At 34.1% G+C, this 14,069-nt stretch overlaps 1 protein-coding gene across 1 annotated transcript in view; it reads left to right on the top strand.

Moving 5' to 3' along the window:
• The window catches only part of LOAG_18702 (cache domain-containing protein), a 12,027-nt gene extending 726 nt beyond the window's left edge, over positions 1 to 11,301 (top strand). Inside the window, exons 3-33 of the mRNA XM_020451365.1 lie at positions 118 to 225; positions 460 to 618; positions 819 to 927; positions 1,227 to 1,355; positions 1,521 to 1,587; positions 1,862 to 2,012; positions 2,117 to 2,194; positions 2,387 to 2,476; positions 2,846 to 2,986; positions 3,542 to 3,661; positions 3,855 to 3,983; positions 4,261 to 4,356; positions 4,609 to 4,638; positions 4,754 to 4,783; positions 5,151 to 5,267; positions 5,447 to 5,521; positions 5,700 to 5,780; positions 6,396 to 6,470; positions 6,538 to 6,599; positions 6,850 to 6,969; positions 7,093 to 7,296; positions 7,431 to 7,613; positions 7,938 to 8,047; positions 8,122 to 8,300; positions 8,423 to 8,631; positions 8,779 to 8,854; positions 9,012 to 9,123; positions 9,347 to 9,539; positions 9,620 to 9,767; positions 10,004 to 10,147; positions 10,428 to 11,301. Of these exons, the coding sequence (XP_020304855.1) occupies positions 118 to 225; positions 460 to 618; positions 819 to 927; positions 1,227 to 1,355; positions 1,521 to 1,587; positions 1,862 to 2,012; positions 2,117 to 2,194; positions 2,387 to 2,476; positions 2,846 to 2,986; positions 3,542 to 3,661; positions 3,855 to 3,983; positions 4,261 to 4,356; positions 4,609 to 4,638; positions 4,754 to 4,783; positions 5,151 to 5,267; positions 5,447 to 5,521; positions 5,700 to 5,780; positions 6,396 to 6,470; positions 6,538 to 6,599; positions 6,850 to 6,969; positions 7,093 to 7,296; positions 7,431 to 7,613; positions 7,938 to 8,047; positions 8,122 to 8,300; positions 8,423 to 8,631; positions 8,779 to 8,854; positions 9,012 to 9,123; positions 9,347 to 9,539; positions 9,620 to 9,767; positions 10,004 to 10,147; positions 10,428 to 10,538 (3,636 nt within the window). The 3' untranslated portion in view covers positions 10,539 to 11,301. The remainder of the gene's footprint in view (positions 1 to 117; positions 226 to 459; positions 619 to 818; positions 928 to 1,226; positions 1,356 to 1,520; positions 1,588 to 1,861; positions 2,013 to 2,116; positions 2,195 to 2,386; positions 2,477 to 2,845; positions 2,987 to 3,541; positions 3,662 to 3,854; positions 3,984 to 4,260; positions 4,357 to 4,608; positions 4,639 to 4,753; positions 4,784 to 5,150; positions 5,268 to 5,446; positions 5,522 to 5,699; positions 5,781 to 6,395; positions 6,471 to 6,537; positions 6,600 to 6,849; positions 6,970 to 7,092; positions 7,297 to 7,430; positions 7,614 to 7,937; positions 8,048 to 8,121; positions 8,301 to 8,422; positions 8,632 to 8,778; positions 8,855 to 9,011; positions 9,124 to 9,346; positions 9,540 to 9,619; positions 9,768 to 10,003; positions 10,148 to 10,427) is intronic.
• The last annotated feature ends 2,768 nt before the right edge of the window (positions 11,302 to 14,069 follow it).

Below are 14,069 nucleotides of genomic sequence, written 5' to 3'. Positions count from 1 at the left end.
TATATATATATATATATATATATATATATATATATATATATATATATATATATATATATATATATATATCAGCATATATCAAATCAGTATATGTTTTGCTCATAACAGGACATTTAGATGTACAAGAATTACGGTGAAGTTGAAATATTTGATCCCCGAAAAGAGCTTAAAAGGGCAAAAAATGCAGTCGAGGCATACTTGAAACGACGTGCTAAAGTTGCGTGGGTAAGTTTACTGTTTTCAAATTAGACGATTGTGTAGATGAAATAGACAGCGACGATTAAGCAAAAATTATCGTTTGAAATCAAAATTGTTCAAAACAAAAGAAACAAATTAATCTTGCCATGAGGTAACTGTGGTGAAATATACTGAATAAGCTAATGATTTGAGTTCCATTTGAATCATAACAAAGTCCGTATTTGAATTTAAATCCTAGTTTAAACTGGATTTGAAACTTAGGAAGCGAAAGTATCCCTGGAATCACGTAATTTGGCTAATCTCACTGAGCATGATGTGAATGATCCGACTAGCTCTCATTTTATACGCTTCATGGCAGCTAAGCAAGAAACTGATGCTGGCCGAGTGTATGTGCACGATCATACCGCTAATGTGATTGAGGTACTTTCCGAAATTTCTGTTCACATTCATTAGACTTATGTGAAACACAAGTAGGTACTGAAAAACAATGATCTGGAGAGATGAAACCAGAAAAATCCAGAAATTGAATGGAGGGCCTGCCACTCCTTCTGTGAAAGATGTCACTGTGGTTGAATTTAATTCAGTCTTATCAGTTTTCTTTTCTCAGTGTATTTTTGCAGGTAAACAGTACACGACGATTTAATTTAACACCGAATGCCAATTTGTACGGAATTCCGACGAGTTCACTCTCTTCTGCCGTTCATGTTCCAACACCTGTTTATGATCGAAGTAGGAGAACAGCCTAGCTGAACATTTAAAAATTATAATAATTTGCTTATTTGTGTAAGCAGAATCCTTCTTCCAGCATTTTGAATGAATCAATATATGCGGCAATAAAGCTCCAATAAAGCTTTAATCATTGAAGATGTGTACTTTATCCGCGAACTGATTGATTCTTCTCGTCGATGAATTTACACCTTTCATATTTCTCTTTCTTGATATGATGCTAAAATTTAATGCGTTACTAACGAAGTTCATTTATTTCGAATTTATGAAACAAATAAGCTAGAATTGGAAATATTTTGCAGACCCGGATGTGCTGTTGAAAATAGATTGGTCTGATATCGACCATTTATACCGGGCAAATCAAGAAGAAACACGTGACCTCGCTTTTCAGATGTTTTGCTCAGAGTCTGGGTTTATGCGCTACTATCCAGGTAGATATCGATTTACGCATTTATTTTGCATGACCTTCGAAGGATTATTATTTCCTTTTTTTTGGAGTCACTTTTGGAAATATTTTGAGCTGTTATTGGGATTATGGTTAAGTTAAAGTTTCCTCTTGGTTGCAAGTTATTTGAATGACCGTTTTCACTTTATAGCGGTATCGTGGGTATGGGACAATCGTGCAGAGAAACTTGATTTATTCGACTGCAGGAGTACGGAATGGTAAATATGAACATTTTTACAAAAATTATCAGTTCTTCGCTTTTTGATTTATGCTCTAATATGATTATTATGTCTATCTCATTTTTTCTTAATTTTTATTTGCTGGAAATCATTTTAATTTTCTGATAAGGATTCAAGACCGTAGAAATTTAAGCCACCTTCTCTGTGTATTCTAGAATTTTGAAAACTTTTGCGTGTCACAAATATTTTTGGTACATTTATGATACGCTTTCTCTTATTTTCTGTCTAGTCGTAGATTTCTGTTGTGCTTCAGGTACATAAATGCTGCGACGCTGTCCAAGAATGTAATTATAATGTTAGATATGTCTGGCTCAATGCTTGGCCAGAGATTCGAAATAGCCAAACAAACTGTAGAAGCAATATTGGAAACACTCTCCGATAATGATTTCTTCAACATATTATTTGTTAGTACTCTTCAAGACCGTTTGCTTCACGAATTAAATTTGAGGTCAGAACTTTAAATAATTATTTTCTTACCTTTATGTTTGATGATAAAGGTATCCTGCAGTTCTCAAAAACGGTTGGTTTCTTGGATGAATGTAGCGAAAAAGCTGGATTGTTGCAAGCAACAATTCGCAACAAAAAGGTATTTTTCTTGTGTATTTTGCATTTTCTATTTTTCTAATCATCTCTTTTAATCATTTTTTCATCTTTAGTTAAATCTTGTAGTTTCCGTCGATGAATTATTTCTGTAGTTCGGTTGAATGTTAAAAATTTTCGTTTCCAATATTATTTCTGAGTTGTAAGGAGATATGTCGGCATTGCGGTAATATTTCAGATGCTACGAGCTCGACTGAATGGTATGTCATCAGAGGGTAAGGCAGAATATGAGAAAGGCTTGATTAAAGCCTTCGAAACATTGATGAAAGTGAGTTTTCTTCCCGTGAAAAATTTTTTTTGATTTGCAAATAAGTTAATTTCGAAATTTTCATTTCAACTTTCTTGTTGCTTCGGCTTTATGTTTGATGTGCTTGTCGTGAAACCGCTTCAAACTAAAAAAGTGAGGCTTACATTTTACGCTTTTGTAAATAATTTACATGTCTGCCGTTTCCAAACTATCTTGCTAGCGTTAGAGTATTAACTTACGTCAACTCTATATTAAACTATGTTGTGAGCCTTTAGAGACATATAATCTTGAAGATGGGTGTTATTAAGTTAATTAGCCTGAAAGGGGTATCGCGTTGTTCGTTTCTGTTTTTTGTCGATTTATTGTCGTTTGCGCTTCATCCACATATAGCTTCCCGGATCAGTCAATTTCACGACAACTGAAGAATTGGCACTGCGTCGGGAGTTAGCTGGTGGTACACTACCTTCTGATGTTCATTATATCGCTGTTCAAGATCATATTCTTGTGGTCCCAAATCATCTTTATCAGGCAGTAAGTGCTAACTATCAGTAGCTATGTTTGGTATTATAAGCTGCATACTGTTTGTATGAGCTTGCCATTGGAAGGTAAAACTAAGTCGCTGATTGCTGACTTTTCGCATGTACTGCTTTCCTTCATTTATTCGTTCATATCGCTTTCGAATTCTTAAACGCTTAGACGCCTCATAGAAGCGCTTTAGCAACAGTGTTACAAGCAGCATCACAATATTTATGAATCTAAAAAATTTGAATTTTAACTCAAGTTGAATAATACAATGTGTTCAAATAAGTAGAAATTTTACTTCTTTGTTAAATTGAACATCTAAATATTGATTTAAAATTGGAATGAGATGACAAAGTTGTGTGTTTTCTATGTGAATTGAGAGAGAGCAGAAAAGAAATTCCAGTTTTTTAGATCCATAGATATTGTTGTTCTATGCTGAAGAAATGGACGGACATCAAGAAGAAGAAGTTGGATGAAGATTTTTATGGAATTCTAAACATTTGACAAAGCTGCATGAAATGTTGATATTGTATAAATAGTGTAGGTATCATGGCTTTATTACAGATGCATAACTATACGGGAAAGAAAGCGCAGTTTGGTTGTAACGACATCATTATGCTAATTACTGATGGAGCACCTAATTATTTCAAACAGATTTTCCAGTTGTACAATAAAAACAAATCGGTTAATAACTTCGTCATTTCCAATTACTATCTATTATCTGTCGAATATTACCTGTATTGTCTGTTTACCATACTGTGATATAGTTTTCCCAATTAGTCATCTCATATCTTGGATTAAGATAACCAGTTGTTAACTTCATCGTATAAATCCTACTTAACAAACCTGGAAATTCATAACTAAATGACAATTGTAGGTCCGCTTTTTTTCGTTTCTAATAGGAGAAGAAGCAACAGATGTGGCGCAGGTAAAATGGATGGCTTGTCAAAACAAAGGTTTTATGGTGCATATTAGTAATATGGCTGATGTACAAGAAAAAGTTCAGGTATCTAAAGTTAAAGTCTATGCCACTTTTGTGCCAGTGTGATTGCGTTATTTGCAACCAATAATAAACTGGTTAAAGGTTCTGGTTCAAATTTATTTTTCGAAAGAATGAGCTGGTCGGTGTAGTACTTCATAGTTTTGTTCCAATCTGCTTATTAATTTCTGTCAGAATTGGAGCAAGTGTAATAATTCTCTATTTGTTTGATGACCATTATTTCTATTACTGGCTACATTAGGGTTTAAATTTCGAAAATACATTTGATTAATTTGGTTTTTAGCATTACATCAAAGTAATGAGTCGGCCGGTCGGTAAGCATGGTGCAAATTTTGGCGAAAAGGATGCCATTTGGAGTGGTATATATAAGGAACGACTGGTAAACTCGATCTTTCTTTACTTTTTACGGAGATTTTTTTATGACAACTCTTCATTTTACTCACTCATTTATACTTCCTGAAATATAAGCGAATCCAAATATTATGTCGAAAAATACAAATTTTTTTTTGTAAAATACGAAAATCTACAAAAACATAGATTTTGATGGCGATATAGGAAATCGACGTAGAAAAGTAGATTTTTGGACTGCTGTGGAGAATAGATTTTATTTTATTTCTTTTTTTTTTTGCAGCTAACAATCAATCAAAGCCCAGTGAAGAAAGTAAGTCCTAATTTTTTTCTTTTTTTTTCAAATTTTGCACAGCTTTTCTTCCGGTTACTTATATTCCTCATAAACTAACCTATGTCTCATTCATTTCAATAATTGTATTTTTCAGAAATCTCGCATTAAACGTGTGGATCCAAGAGTTAGTTCCTTGTCATATTTTAGAATTTTATTTTCAAGGTTCCTAATGATAAATCATATTACGATAAATCATTTTGATTTTTAAAAAAATTAAAAAGACGAGGCAATGATTGCTTTAATATTAACAGCCTCTGTTTGTAATTCTACTAACTTAGATGCTGAAGATCTCAAAGTTGAATGACTCCTAAATACACACGGAAAAGCATGCTAAGCGCTCTTGAAGATTATCAAGTTATTCTTTTTCTCACCTATTGCCCTTATCTTTGCTACCTTCGATGTTGCCAACTTATTAATTTTTTTAAGAAGTTGCGCTCCGATTCAAAACGGCGTGATAAGTTACCGATAATCAAGAATGTTTTTATTTTTAGACAGAAATGTTAGTTACAACGGTAAGTTATCCTGTGATCCAAGATGAAGAGTTGATGGGAGTTGCTGCCGTTAGTGTACCAGTCACTGAGTTAGCACAACTGGTTCATACCATAAACGTAAGCTATGATGCATTTTTAGAAAATAAATCTGACGTTCTTAAAGCACGAGATTCCCTTGTGTGCTAAAGAAGTTAATTTTTGACTTTTCTTGAACGTTTATAAAACAGATAGTGACCATAATAATGACATTAATGAGTTAAATTTCTTTTCGGTTTAAGAATTCCATTAATTTACAGTTTGGAAGCCGAAGCTATGCATTTATGCTAGATAACAATGGCTACGTGATGTTCCATCCACAAATGCGCCCTCTGGTAAGCGTAAACCATTGTAAACAGGAACGAATAGAGCACTAACTGTATTAGCAGTATATGATTTTTAATATTCTTTTCAGAAGTTTGGTCTTGAAGTCATTATGATAAAAACCAAAAATCCTTAAATCATATTCGCTGTAGGATTAACTTTCATACCAATTTAGACCAGATTTTACAGGATCCGGAAACAAAACAAATGAAGTTGAATTACAACAATATCGATATTCTGGAACTTGAAGTACCTCAGAATCAGCAAATAGTTAGTTTTTCAATCGTAATTTTAAGAACGGTAAACTTTGAACACTTTGACGTATAGGCTTGTTCAGGATACCTTCTACTCTTCTTGCTGCTCTTTCTTTTTAATTCTATTTTGCATATCTATTAACATTTTTTTAGTTAAACGATCATTTATCAGTGAAGAATCGTTTACAGTACGATACTAGTGAGGTAAAATTCTGCGGCATTGCTTGTTTTTCTCTGTTGTAAAATTAGCTGCATGCCGTATCATTCTTGTTTATGATTTTCTTTTTCTTTTGAACATCGTGGGTTCATCCGGTTGATTTCTTGAGAGCTATTTTGAACTGATATATAATTCGATGTTTTGTACTTCTTTGTCTTTTGAGTTTTTCATGCAGTCTTTGCAGACTCTGCACTTGTACGTTTGCTTGTTGCCTTTATTTTTGAACGGATTCAGATCATATCCTGTCTTTCGTTCGATTGTTTATTTTTTCAGAATTTCTTGTTGAAGAAACAAATTTTCATGATAATATATGAAGTAAAATTTAGAAAAGGATAAATTCTGTTCTCTGAACTCCCCTAGTTCACTTAATTGCTTATTTTGAACAGGAAAGTTTTCAACAATTCAGCATTTCAGATGCGTAGTTCAATGATTAATTGTGATAATGGAAAAGCATATACTTTGGATATATTATATGCAACGGCTAATTTGGTAAGTTCGTTCATTTTTTACTAGTTAATTGTTTATTTGCTTAAATGATCTGTAATGCTGGCTGCAGGAACGTGTGTACCGCCAGTCGAACAAGTATTATTCGGAATGCCTGAAACAATCACTTTTCACGTATGTCTTTTTTTGCTGAATGCTCTAGGTAAATTGTTTTTTGAAAATCGCTTGGATTCCGAAAACCGGGTTGTTCTTTAATTCTTTGATTGTGCAACATTGAAAATTTGTTTTCTGTCAAAATTCAAAAGACATATGTATTTGTGTGAAATGGTCAGCCAAACAAGTATTATTCTATTTCTTCTGTTCCTAAATTGGGTATGGAGCTGAATGTTTCAAACAACATATCGTCTTATCACTTTGATTGTAGTATCGGATTAGCAGTAGCGAACGGTGACGAGAAACGAATAAAACCAAAGAAAGAAATGAACTATGGTGATGTCAAACTGTTGTGGTATGACATGCCAAATTGGCTGATGCATCCCACCTGGTCTGATTTCTGCTAATTACTTGTCGGTGTTATTGAAAGGTTACTTGACAAAATGTAAACGAACTACACTTTTTTTTTTATATTCATATGTTGCTCAGCAACAATACTTCCATTTTTTTTCAGGCGCTATTGCTTACTGAGCGATCATGATGCACAATTAACTCCTGAAGCTGCGTTTCGTGAGTATGTCCGAAAAATGCGTGAAGATGGACGTCTGCCCAAGCACTGTGAATATCGAAAGCCTCTCATCGACCGTTTCCTGTTTGATATGAAAGCAACAAATGATTTGACAAATTTATGGGACATCAACTGGAAGGACAATAAAAAGTAAGTGTAAAGATCCATTACTCTTTCTATGCTTATAACCACAAGTCTATTGTTGTCTGAACCCTCCTTGTTTTGGCTAGTAGCTTGTGTCATTAGTCTTATTGTTAAGATTATTGTTAAAGTTTTTACTACAGGAAACAAATTCACCTTGTTTGGTTTGCGACCGCTTCGGGTATGATAAAATATTGGGATGAATTACCGGATGGATTGACAAATATCAATCCTAATTTGCCACCAACGATGACATCAGAAACTGCATCAGTGCAGAAGCCAACAACAGCTACCATGGGTTCTCAAGCAATACCAAAGCAGCAAATGTTTGTTTTAGAACTGTATTTTAGACATATTAGTTGACTATAGAAAATGTTGCAAAAGTTTCTAAAAAATTTCATTCAAATTTGCAACATTATCTAGTTCTAGCTCACACCGTTAGTTTAGCCCATAAAATCATCAGAGTTTGAGCGGATCTGGCTAGGAAAAAATTTCCTATCTGGATAAATCCGTAAGTAGAATAAAGTTAATTTACGAGAAATCTGACTGAATGAATTTATCAAATATTTTGTTATTCAAGAGGATGTCCCATACTTACCCGACCAAGTTTGAATTCAAAAACGAAATAGCGAATACACTGTCCTTTCCAGAAGCTATCAGCACTTTATCAGAGACTTAAATCGTCGTTCCAGTGAAGATCAGTACTTTCAACGCAGCGTTCGGATGCCAGGACGTTTGGTTGTTGATGTGAACAGAGAAAGTATGTTTCACCGAACTTTGTTAGCGGTAAAGAGTATTTCCGGATCGGACCATCTACTCGAATTATTTGTTTAGCCTATCTTTGGTATGAAAAAGAGACACAATCAACGTATGGTCGTCCGGAAAATGTTTCGCTTCTTCTAACGGTCACTAAAGCATTAGAGATTGATAATGCATTAGTTGGTGTGGTGGGATTGGAATTAACACTGGACTATATGGCAAAAGTAATGAGGAAGTTCGGTTGTGGACCACAAGTAAACGAATTCATATTGTATTTTAATTTAGAATGATCCATGCAAATGAAATTCTACAAATTTCTAAAGCAATTTTTGATTTCTGCGAAATTTATAATTTTTGTAATGGTATTTTATTGAAGGATGAACGCCGATGGTGTTTTCTATTGGATGAGCATGCATATATCGTTTATAGTAGTTTGAATACTTCTATGAGTAGCAGTAGTGGATTTCCTGTATATGAAGCAGGAATCCCAAAAAACTTCGACTTGCTAGGACGCTGGTTTGGATCGGTGAATCGAATTACAGAACGGACAATGACGCTGTTGCTGAAGAATAACTATTATACTGAGTATGCCCAAAAATTTCGGATAGATTTTTATAGTACTTAATATTTCTAAAGGTGTTACTGGGAATACTTCAATTGAATTCCTGCTCAAAAGTGTTTGGTTAAATCAAATATGATTAAATGAAAAAACTGACATAACTTTTTTTACAGAACAACGTATGTTGATTATCAAGCAGTCTGTAAAGAGAATGAAGTGGTCATGTACACTGCTGGCGCTGCTTTTAGGGTAAAATCTAGTAGGACATTCGATGTGAACCGTCAAATCTAACAATTATTATTTTATGAACGTATGCAAAATTTTAAAAACTCGGAACTGAGATGTGTCTTTCAAGGTTATATCTTAAAAACAAAACCAGGATCATATTTTTATTTTTTTTATTCAGGTTAATGCAATATTTGGATCGTTGTTGCGGGTGTGGAGTCGATTGTTGGCGTTATTGCAAAATTTCGCTATCATTCAAATATTAACATCATTAATACATCCTTCCGTTGATGGTTTCATTTAAATTTCAAAGTTTAAATGTGGTTTCTATTGTCAGATACTAACATCTAACTTTATGTCTAATTTCGACAAACTCGTACATTGTTATTGGTCGTAGTCTTCCTGTGAGAATTGAATCTTATTATTTTAAGACTTTAAAATGCATAAAAAGATGGTATTCGTGGTAGATGGAACTTAAGCGAAAAAAAAAAAAACATTAAAAAATACATCCTTCAGCATACACTGCAACGTTTACTGGTGATAGCGACACATTTTCATGCGATAAAGCTGCTAGGTACTATTTGGCAAATTGGGGTATAGAGAATTGGTCAGACAATGGATCAAAGAGGGAAATGCCCAAATCATCAGCGCTAATTGCTGATAATTTAGCCGATCGCCCGTGCAAGCATAATCCAGCTAAATGCGCTGTGTAAGTTAGCTGTTTATGGCATTTGTTCGAATTTTTCATGGATTCGGTTTAACAGGACTAACAGCATTCTTTGCTTCCAGAAAAATGTATGCTCATTGGGTTCCAAATACCAATTTGCTGTTAGTTATTATTGTACAGAGCAATCCGGCGTCGAGTTTCTCTGTTTGCTATGATGAAACACGATGTCCACTTTCCATGCCACCCGAATTCATGACTACATTCAGCCAGGTTGAAATACTTTCCTTTAGATATAAAGATTCCAGTTTTTAAATCAAAAAATAAAGATTGGTGGGTAAAAAAGTAATCTAAACATTTCAAGGAATTTTTAAAAATTTTTAGTGAAATAGATGCTGACTTATAGTCATGGCTGGAAAATAACCAATAATTTAAGTTTTCGGTGCAAATATGTAAAAATTTATATTCACATATTATCTAATCAAGATTTAACATTTTTTTACTTGCAGGTGGATAATGCTTCAGACAAGCAACAGATAAGCGTAAGTACAAACGTAGTGGATTCATTTTCCGAAGATATTGGCGATAGGAAGTGTCGACATGTCTATGCAAAGCAACGTAAATCGCCGTCGAAATGTGTACATTCTGATGAGGTCAAACTCACTAATTTAAGAAAAAATCTGTAACTTGAAACTTCATCAAGTTGTAAATTCAGTAGTTTATATCTCAAACTTGGTCTCCTATTTTTACTTTTCATTTAACCTTTATCCTTTGGGACATTCAGTTTTAGAAAGTGCAACTAGTTTCTGCTACGTCATCAAATTTTATCACTTTTGTGTCAGGTCATGGTCTCATTCTGTTTAGGAATAAATCAAATGGATTTTTTATCTTTCTGATAATCATACACGTAGGTGCTTCTTTTCCCTTTTTCAGGATGAATCACAATATCCATGTTCGCAAAAGGCATCTCGTTTGGTACCATTTGGTGCAAGAATTACTTTACTGGTTGCTGTCATTTGTAGAATAACATATAGCATATTATAATTTACCATGCTGTTAGGAAATGTGTTAGAGTAGTAATTTATCTGTGATAACAAACATTTCCATTGACGGCGCTTATTGTCCGATTGGGAATGACGTTTTATAATGAGCCTCATCTCGTCAATTTTTCTGTATTTTCACGGGTATGATATTTAGCAGGATAATTCTAACAACCTGTATAAATCAAGTTGCTAAATCTTTTGTTGTTCTGTATCATTATTACTATGAACATTTATAAGTGGAAAAATGCTGAATGATGCTTCTACTCAGAAAGTCGAATATTGAGATGGTTAGGTTTCCACGAGGAGCCATAAAAACGGGTCAACTTCTCATCACTGGTTGTCATCAGGAAGTGTATTGGCAATGCTGAGAAAGTGCTGGAAAGCATGACCTACTGCACTGATACTAGTAGGATATATCTCTTAGGAATATCACTACAGGAAGGTAAGTTACCCTTCTAATTATTCTCGTCTTTTACATCTGTTTGGGATATTTTTGGAATTACTAGGTTAAAGGTCACCAAATATTGCATTTTTGTTATTCTAGTCCTGACCTTACACAAAGCAACAATATGTAATTTTCACTGAAACTTTGTAAATTCAAACAATAAATCTCAGTTTTCGAGTAACTGAAATTCAGATTTTCATTGTTCAATTGACTTTGATTACCGATTCATAATATATCATTCATTCTAATTCTGAAGTAGGCTATGGTAAATCTTTAGCTGTAATTGTACCACATATAGTTTTGAATTGTTTGATACGCTGCATACAGTGATACTAAACAATTTCTGAGTTAAATTGTTAAATACGCACTTTGAAACTACCAATACAAAGATGTGGCGCGCAGACCTCAACTTCAAGCTTTTTTGTATTTGCAGAACAGGAGTTAAGGGGCAGTATTGAGGGGCCTTTCACCCCAATCGGTTGTACATAAAAAGAACAATGGTTTCCTGTTTCTACATATTTGGTATAAGTTAGAAGATCATATGGATTGAAATTAAGCAGTGACTATGGTAGCGATATTCGAGAAGTTATCCCCTCTGTCAATTTAGCAATTTAGCATATCAATGAGAGGGAAAGGAAAGTGGTATTCTATCAGCGATTACTCTTTGAATGATTGGTGAAGGAAGTTAGGCCGTGTATTTTTCAGTTACCTTTGTATCCGTTAATTGTAAATGGCAAAGTGCCCAGCCTAAAAATATAGTAGTAATAGTGGACGATTGGGGGATAAGCTGTCAATCGAGCATATAACTCGATCAGTTTCGGATGAAAAAAGGCTGCTCTTTCTTGCTTCTCCATTAAATTGAAAATCGGCCCACTAAGAAAGCTTTCGATAACGACCACTTTCAATTCATATCTATCTCTCTAAGCCTCTCTCCTCTCTTCCACATCCCTTAGCCTTACCCTTTCCAGCTCCCTTCACCTTTTAACTATCGCTCCCTTATCTTACGCATCCATCATTCGTTGTCCTAAAATTACCAGCAACTTCGATCATTCTTGAACCAACGATAACATTTCGCTCTTTGCCACAGATCCAGTGATAATTATCTCCCTAATCCCCTCGCGCTATTCTTTTTCCTCGGAGTGTCTTACAATATCAGTGAGGTTGAAATTTAATCATAAAGGTTGCTACTACATTTTTCGTCCAAACTTGTGCTTGTGCATACAACACAAATCGATTGGGGCTGAAAAATACTCCAAAAGTATTATTACAGTTTACTTCGCAATGTCATCCTTGAAGAGTGTTGTAGATTATAGTTAAAAAGTGGAAATCATTGTTCATATTTACGAAATTCAAACTTGTCACATTTATTCCTGTTGTATATCCTGCCATTTGATCTGATGTTGCACCGGAACGCGGATAATATAGGATGAGAAAAGGACACATTCATGTTATGCTGATAGCATCACAACCCCTGTAGTAATAAAGAGATGATATCGAAATTCGCATTTTTGATTTGTTTTTTTTTTCCTGTGAAAATGTACAATCATAGGAAAGAGCGTTTAATATCATCTCTTTATTACTAGAAAGACTAACCTTGCTGCCGATGTTATATATAGCTAAAAATCAATCGGAAAGTTCATTTTTGGGATTACAAAAGTCCTTGAACAATTTATAATAGTGCAGTGAAGACTTCCATTCAACCTGAACTTTGAATCAATAGATATGGTTAATTTATTTGGTCATCCCGACTTAGTTATGATTTGTTTCAGTTTTTTTCTTCTTTCATTCCTTTCATGAAAAGGTGAAAACCATTCAGCAAAAATGTAATTTTAACTTTGATGTATATTAATCTTATAAATTTACCGTCATTGTTTTCAATGGGAATGAAGCAAATTTCTTCTTTCTTCTTTTAAGTTTTATATTATTTGAAATGAAATAATGGAGCAGAAAGATTTCCTAAGCAGTTTCGGAATCTCAGAACAAAATTTATTGTTCATAGCTATGTACTCTCTTAACTTCGAGATCACTTGACCTTAACCAGCAAAAACATGGGATATCATGAAAACGTTAGAAAGAAGAACAACTATGTGAGATTCCTTTCGCAGTGTCGAATACACCATAAGTGATAGGAGGGAGAGGAAAAAAAGGACACATATGAAAACAAACGTATTAGCACAGTGACAGGACGCGCCATATTGAACCTGGACTTCGAAACAAAAAAATTATAAAATATAAGGTGGACGGATGTTGTATAGAGTTTGGTGATGGGGATATGGGACTCGATATATCGTGTCTTTCTGGAATGTTAGATATATCTCATATTTCTCGAAATTTAGCGAAACGAACAATCCACGAACAAGACAAATGAAGAACTGAATGTCTTCCATCTATTTTAATGTACTCTTGGAGTAGAATTCTTTTTTTACCGGTTATTATTCAGATATCCGGGACCAGAATCAGACATATCGATGAACTGATCTCTTTAGATCGGGGTTTTGCTTCCCTCATATATTCTTCAGCAAAACTGATTTATTCTGAACTACTTGAGCATATTATGGATATTTTACAAGGCTACAAGTATCAATAGCTAATTGGAAGTAGTACAAATTTCAGCCAACTGAAAAGGTCGAAAACAAATTGCCTATAGATTTGATCATTATTTCATCTAGCTTATTCAAATTATCATTCATCTCTTTTAAGAATTTTTAGGATTGTCATAACATCGTCAAGCAAAGAGACTTTAGAGTTTTCAAACAAATGAAGTGAATTAAGAAACATTCAGACGATTGCCACAACAGTTCTTGTCTAATTGTTCTTGACCAGTACAAACAGATAAACAATTAAATCTTGTCGATGCAGTGCAAGTAAATTTCATTAGTACTTATGCCGTGAGAATACGGAATCTCAAAAGAGCTGTATTTCCATAACGAAATGCAATCGAACTATCATGAGTTTGGGATAATATGAATAAATACCCTTACAGCTCTTTAGGTATCCCATTATTGAGGAGAGAATCTGAATTAATCTCCTCTCTTCCCATACTGCTATCCCCTTCTATTCATCTTATTTAGAGCGATCTGCTAGCTT

Source organism: Loa loa (assembly GCF_000183805.2).
Source record: "Loa loa unplaced genomic scaffold supercont3.455, whole genome shotgun sequence".
NCBI classification, from domain to species: domain Eukaryota; kingdom Metazoa; phylum Nematoda; class Chromadorea; order Rhabditida; family Onchocercidae; genus Loa; species Loa loa.
Note: the sequence above shows the minus strand (reverse complement) of the source record. Positions and strands in the feature narration are given on the sequence as shown.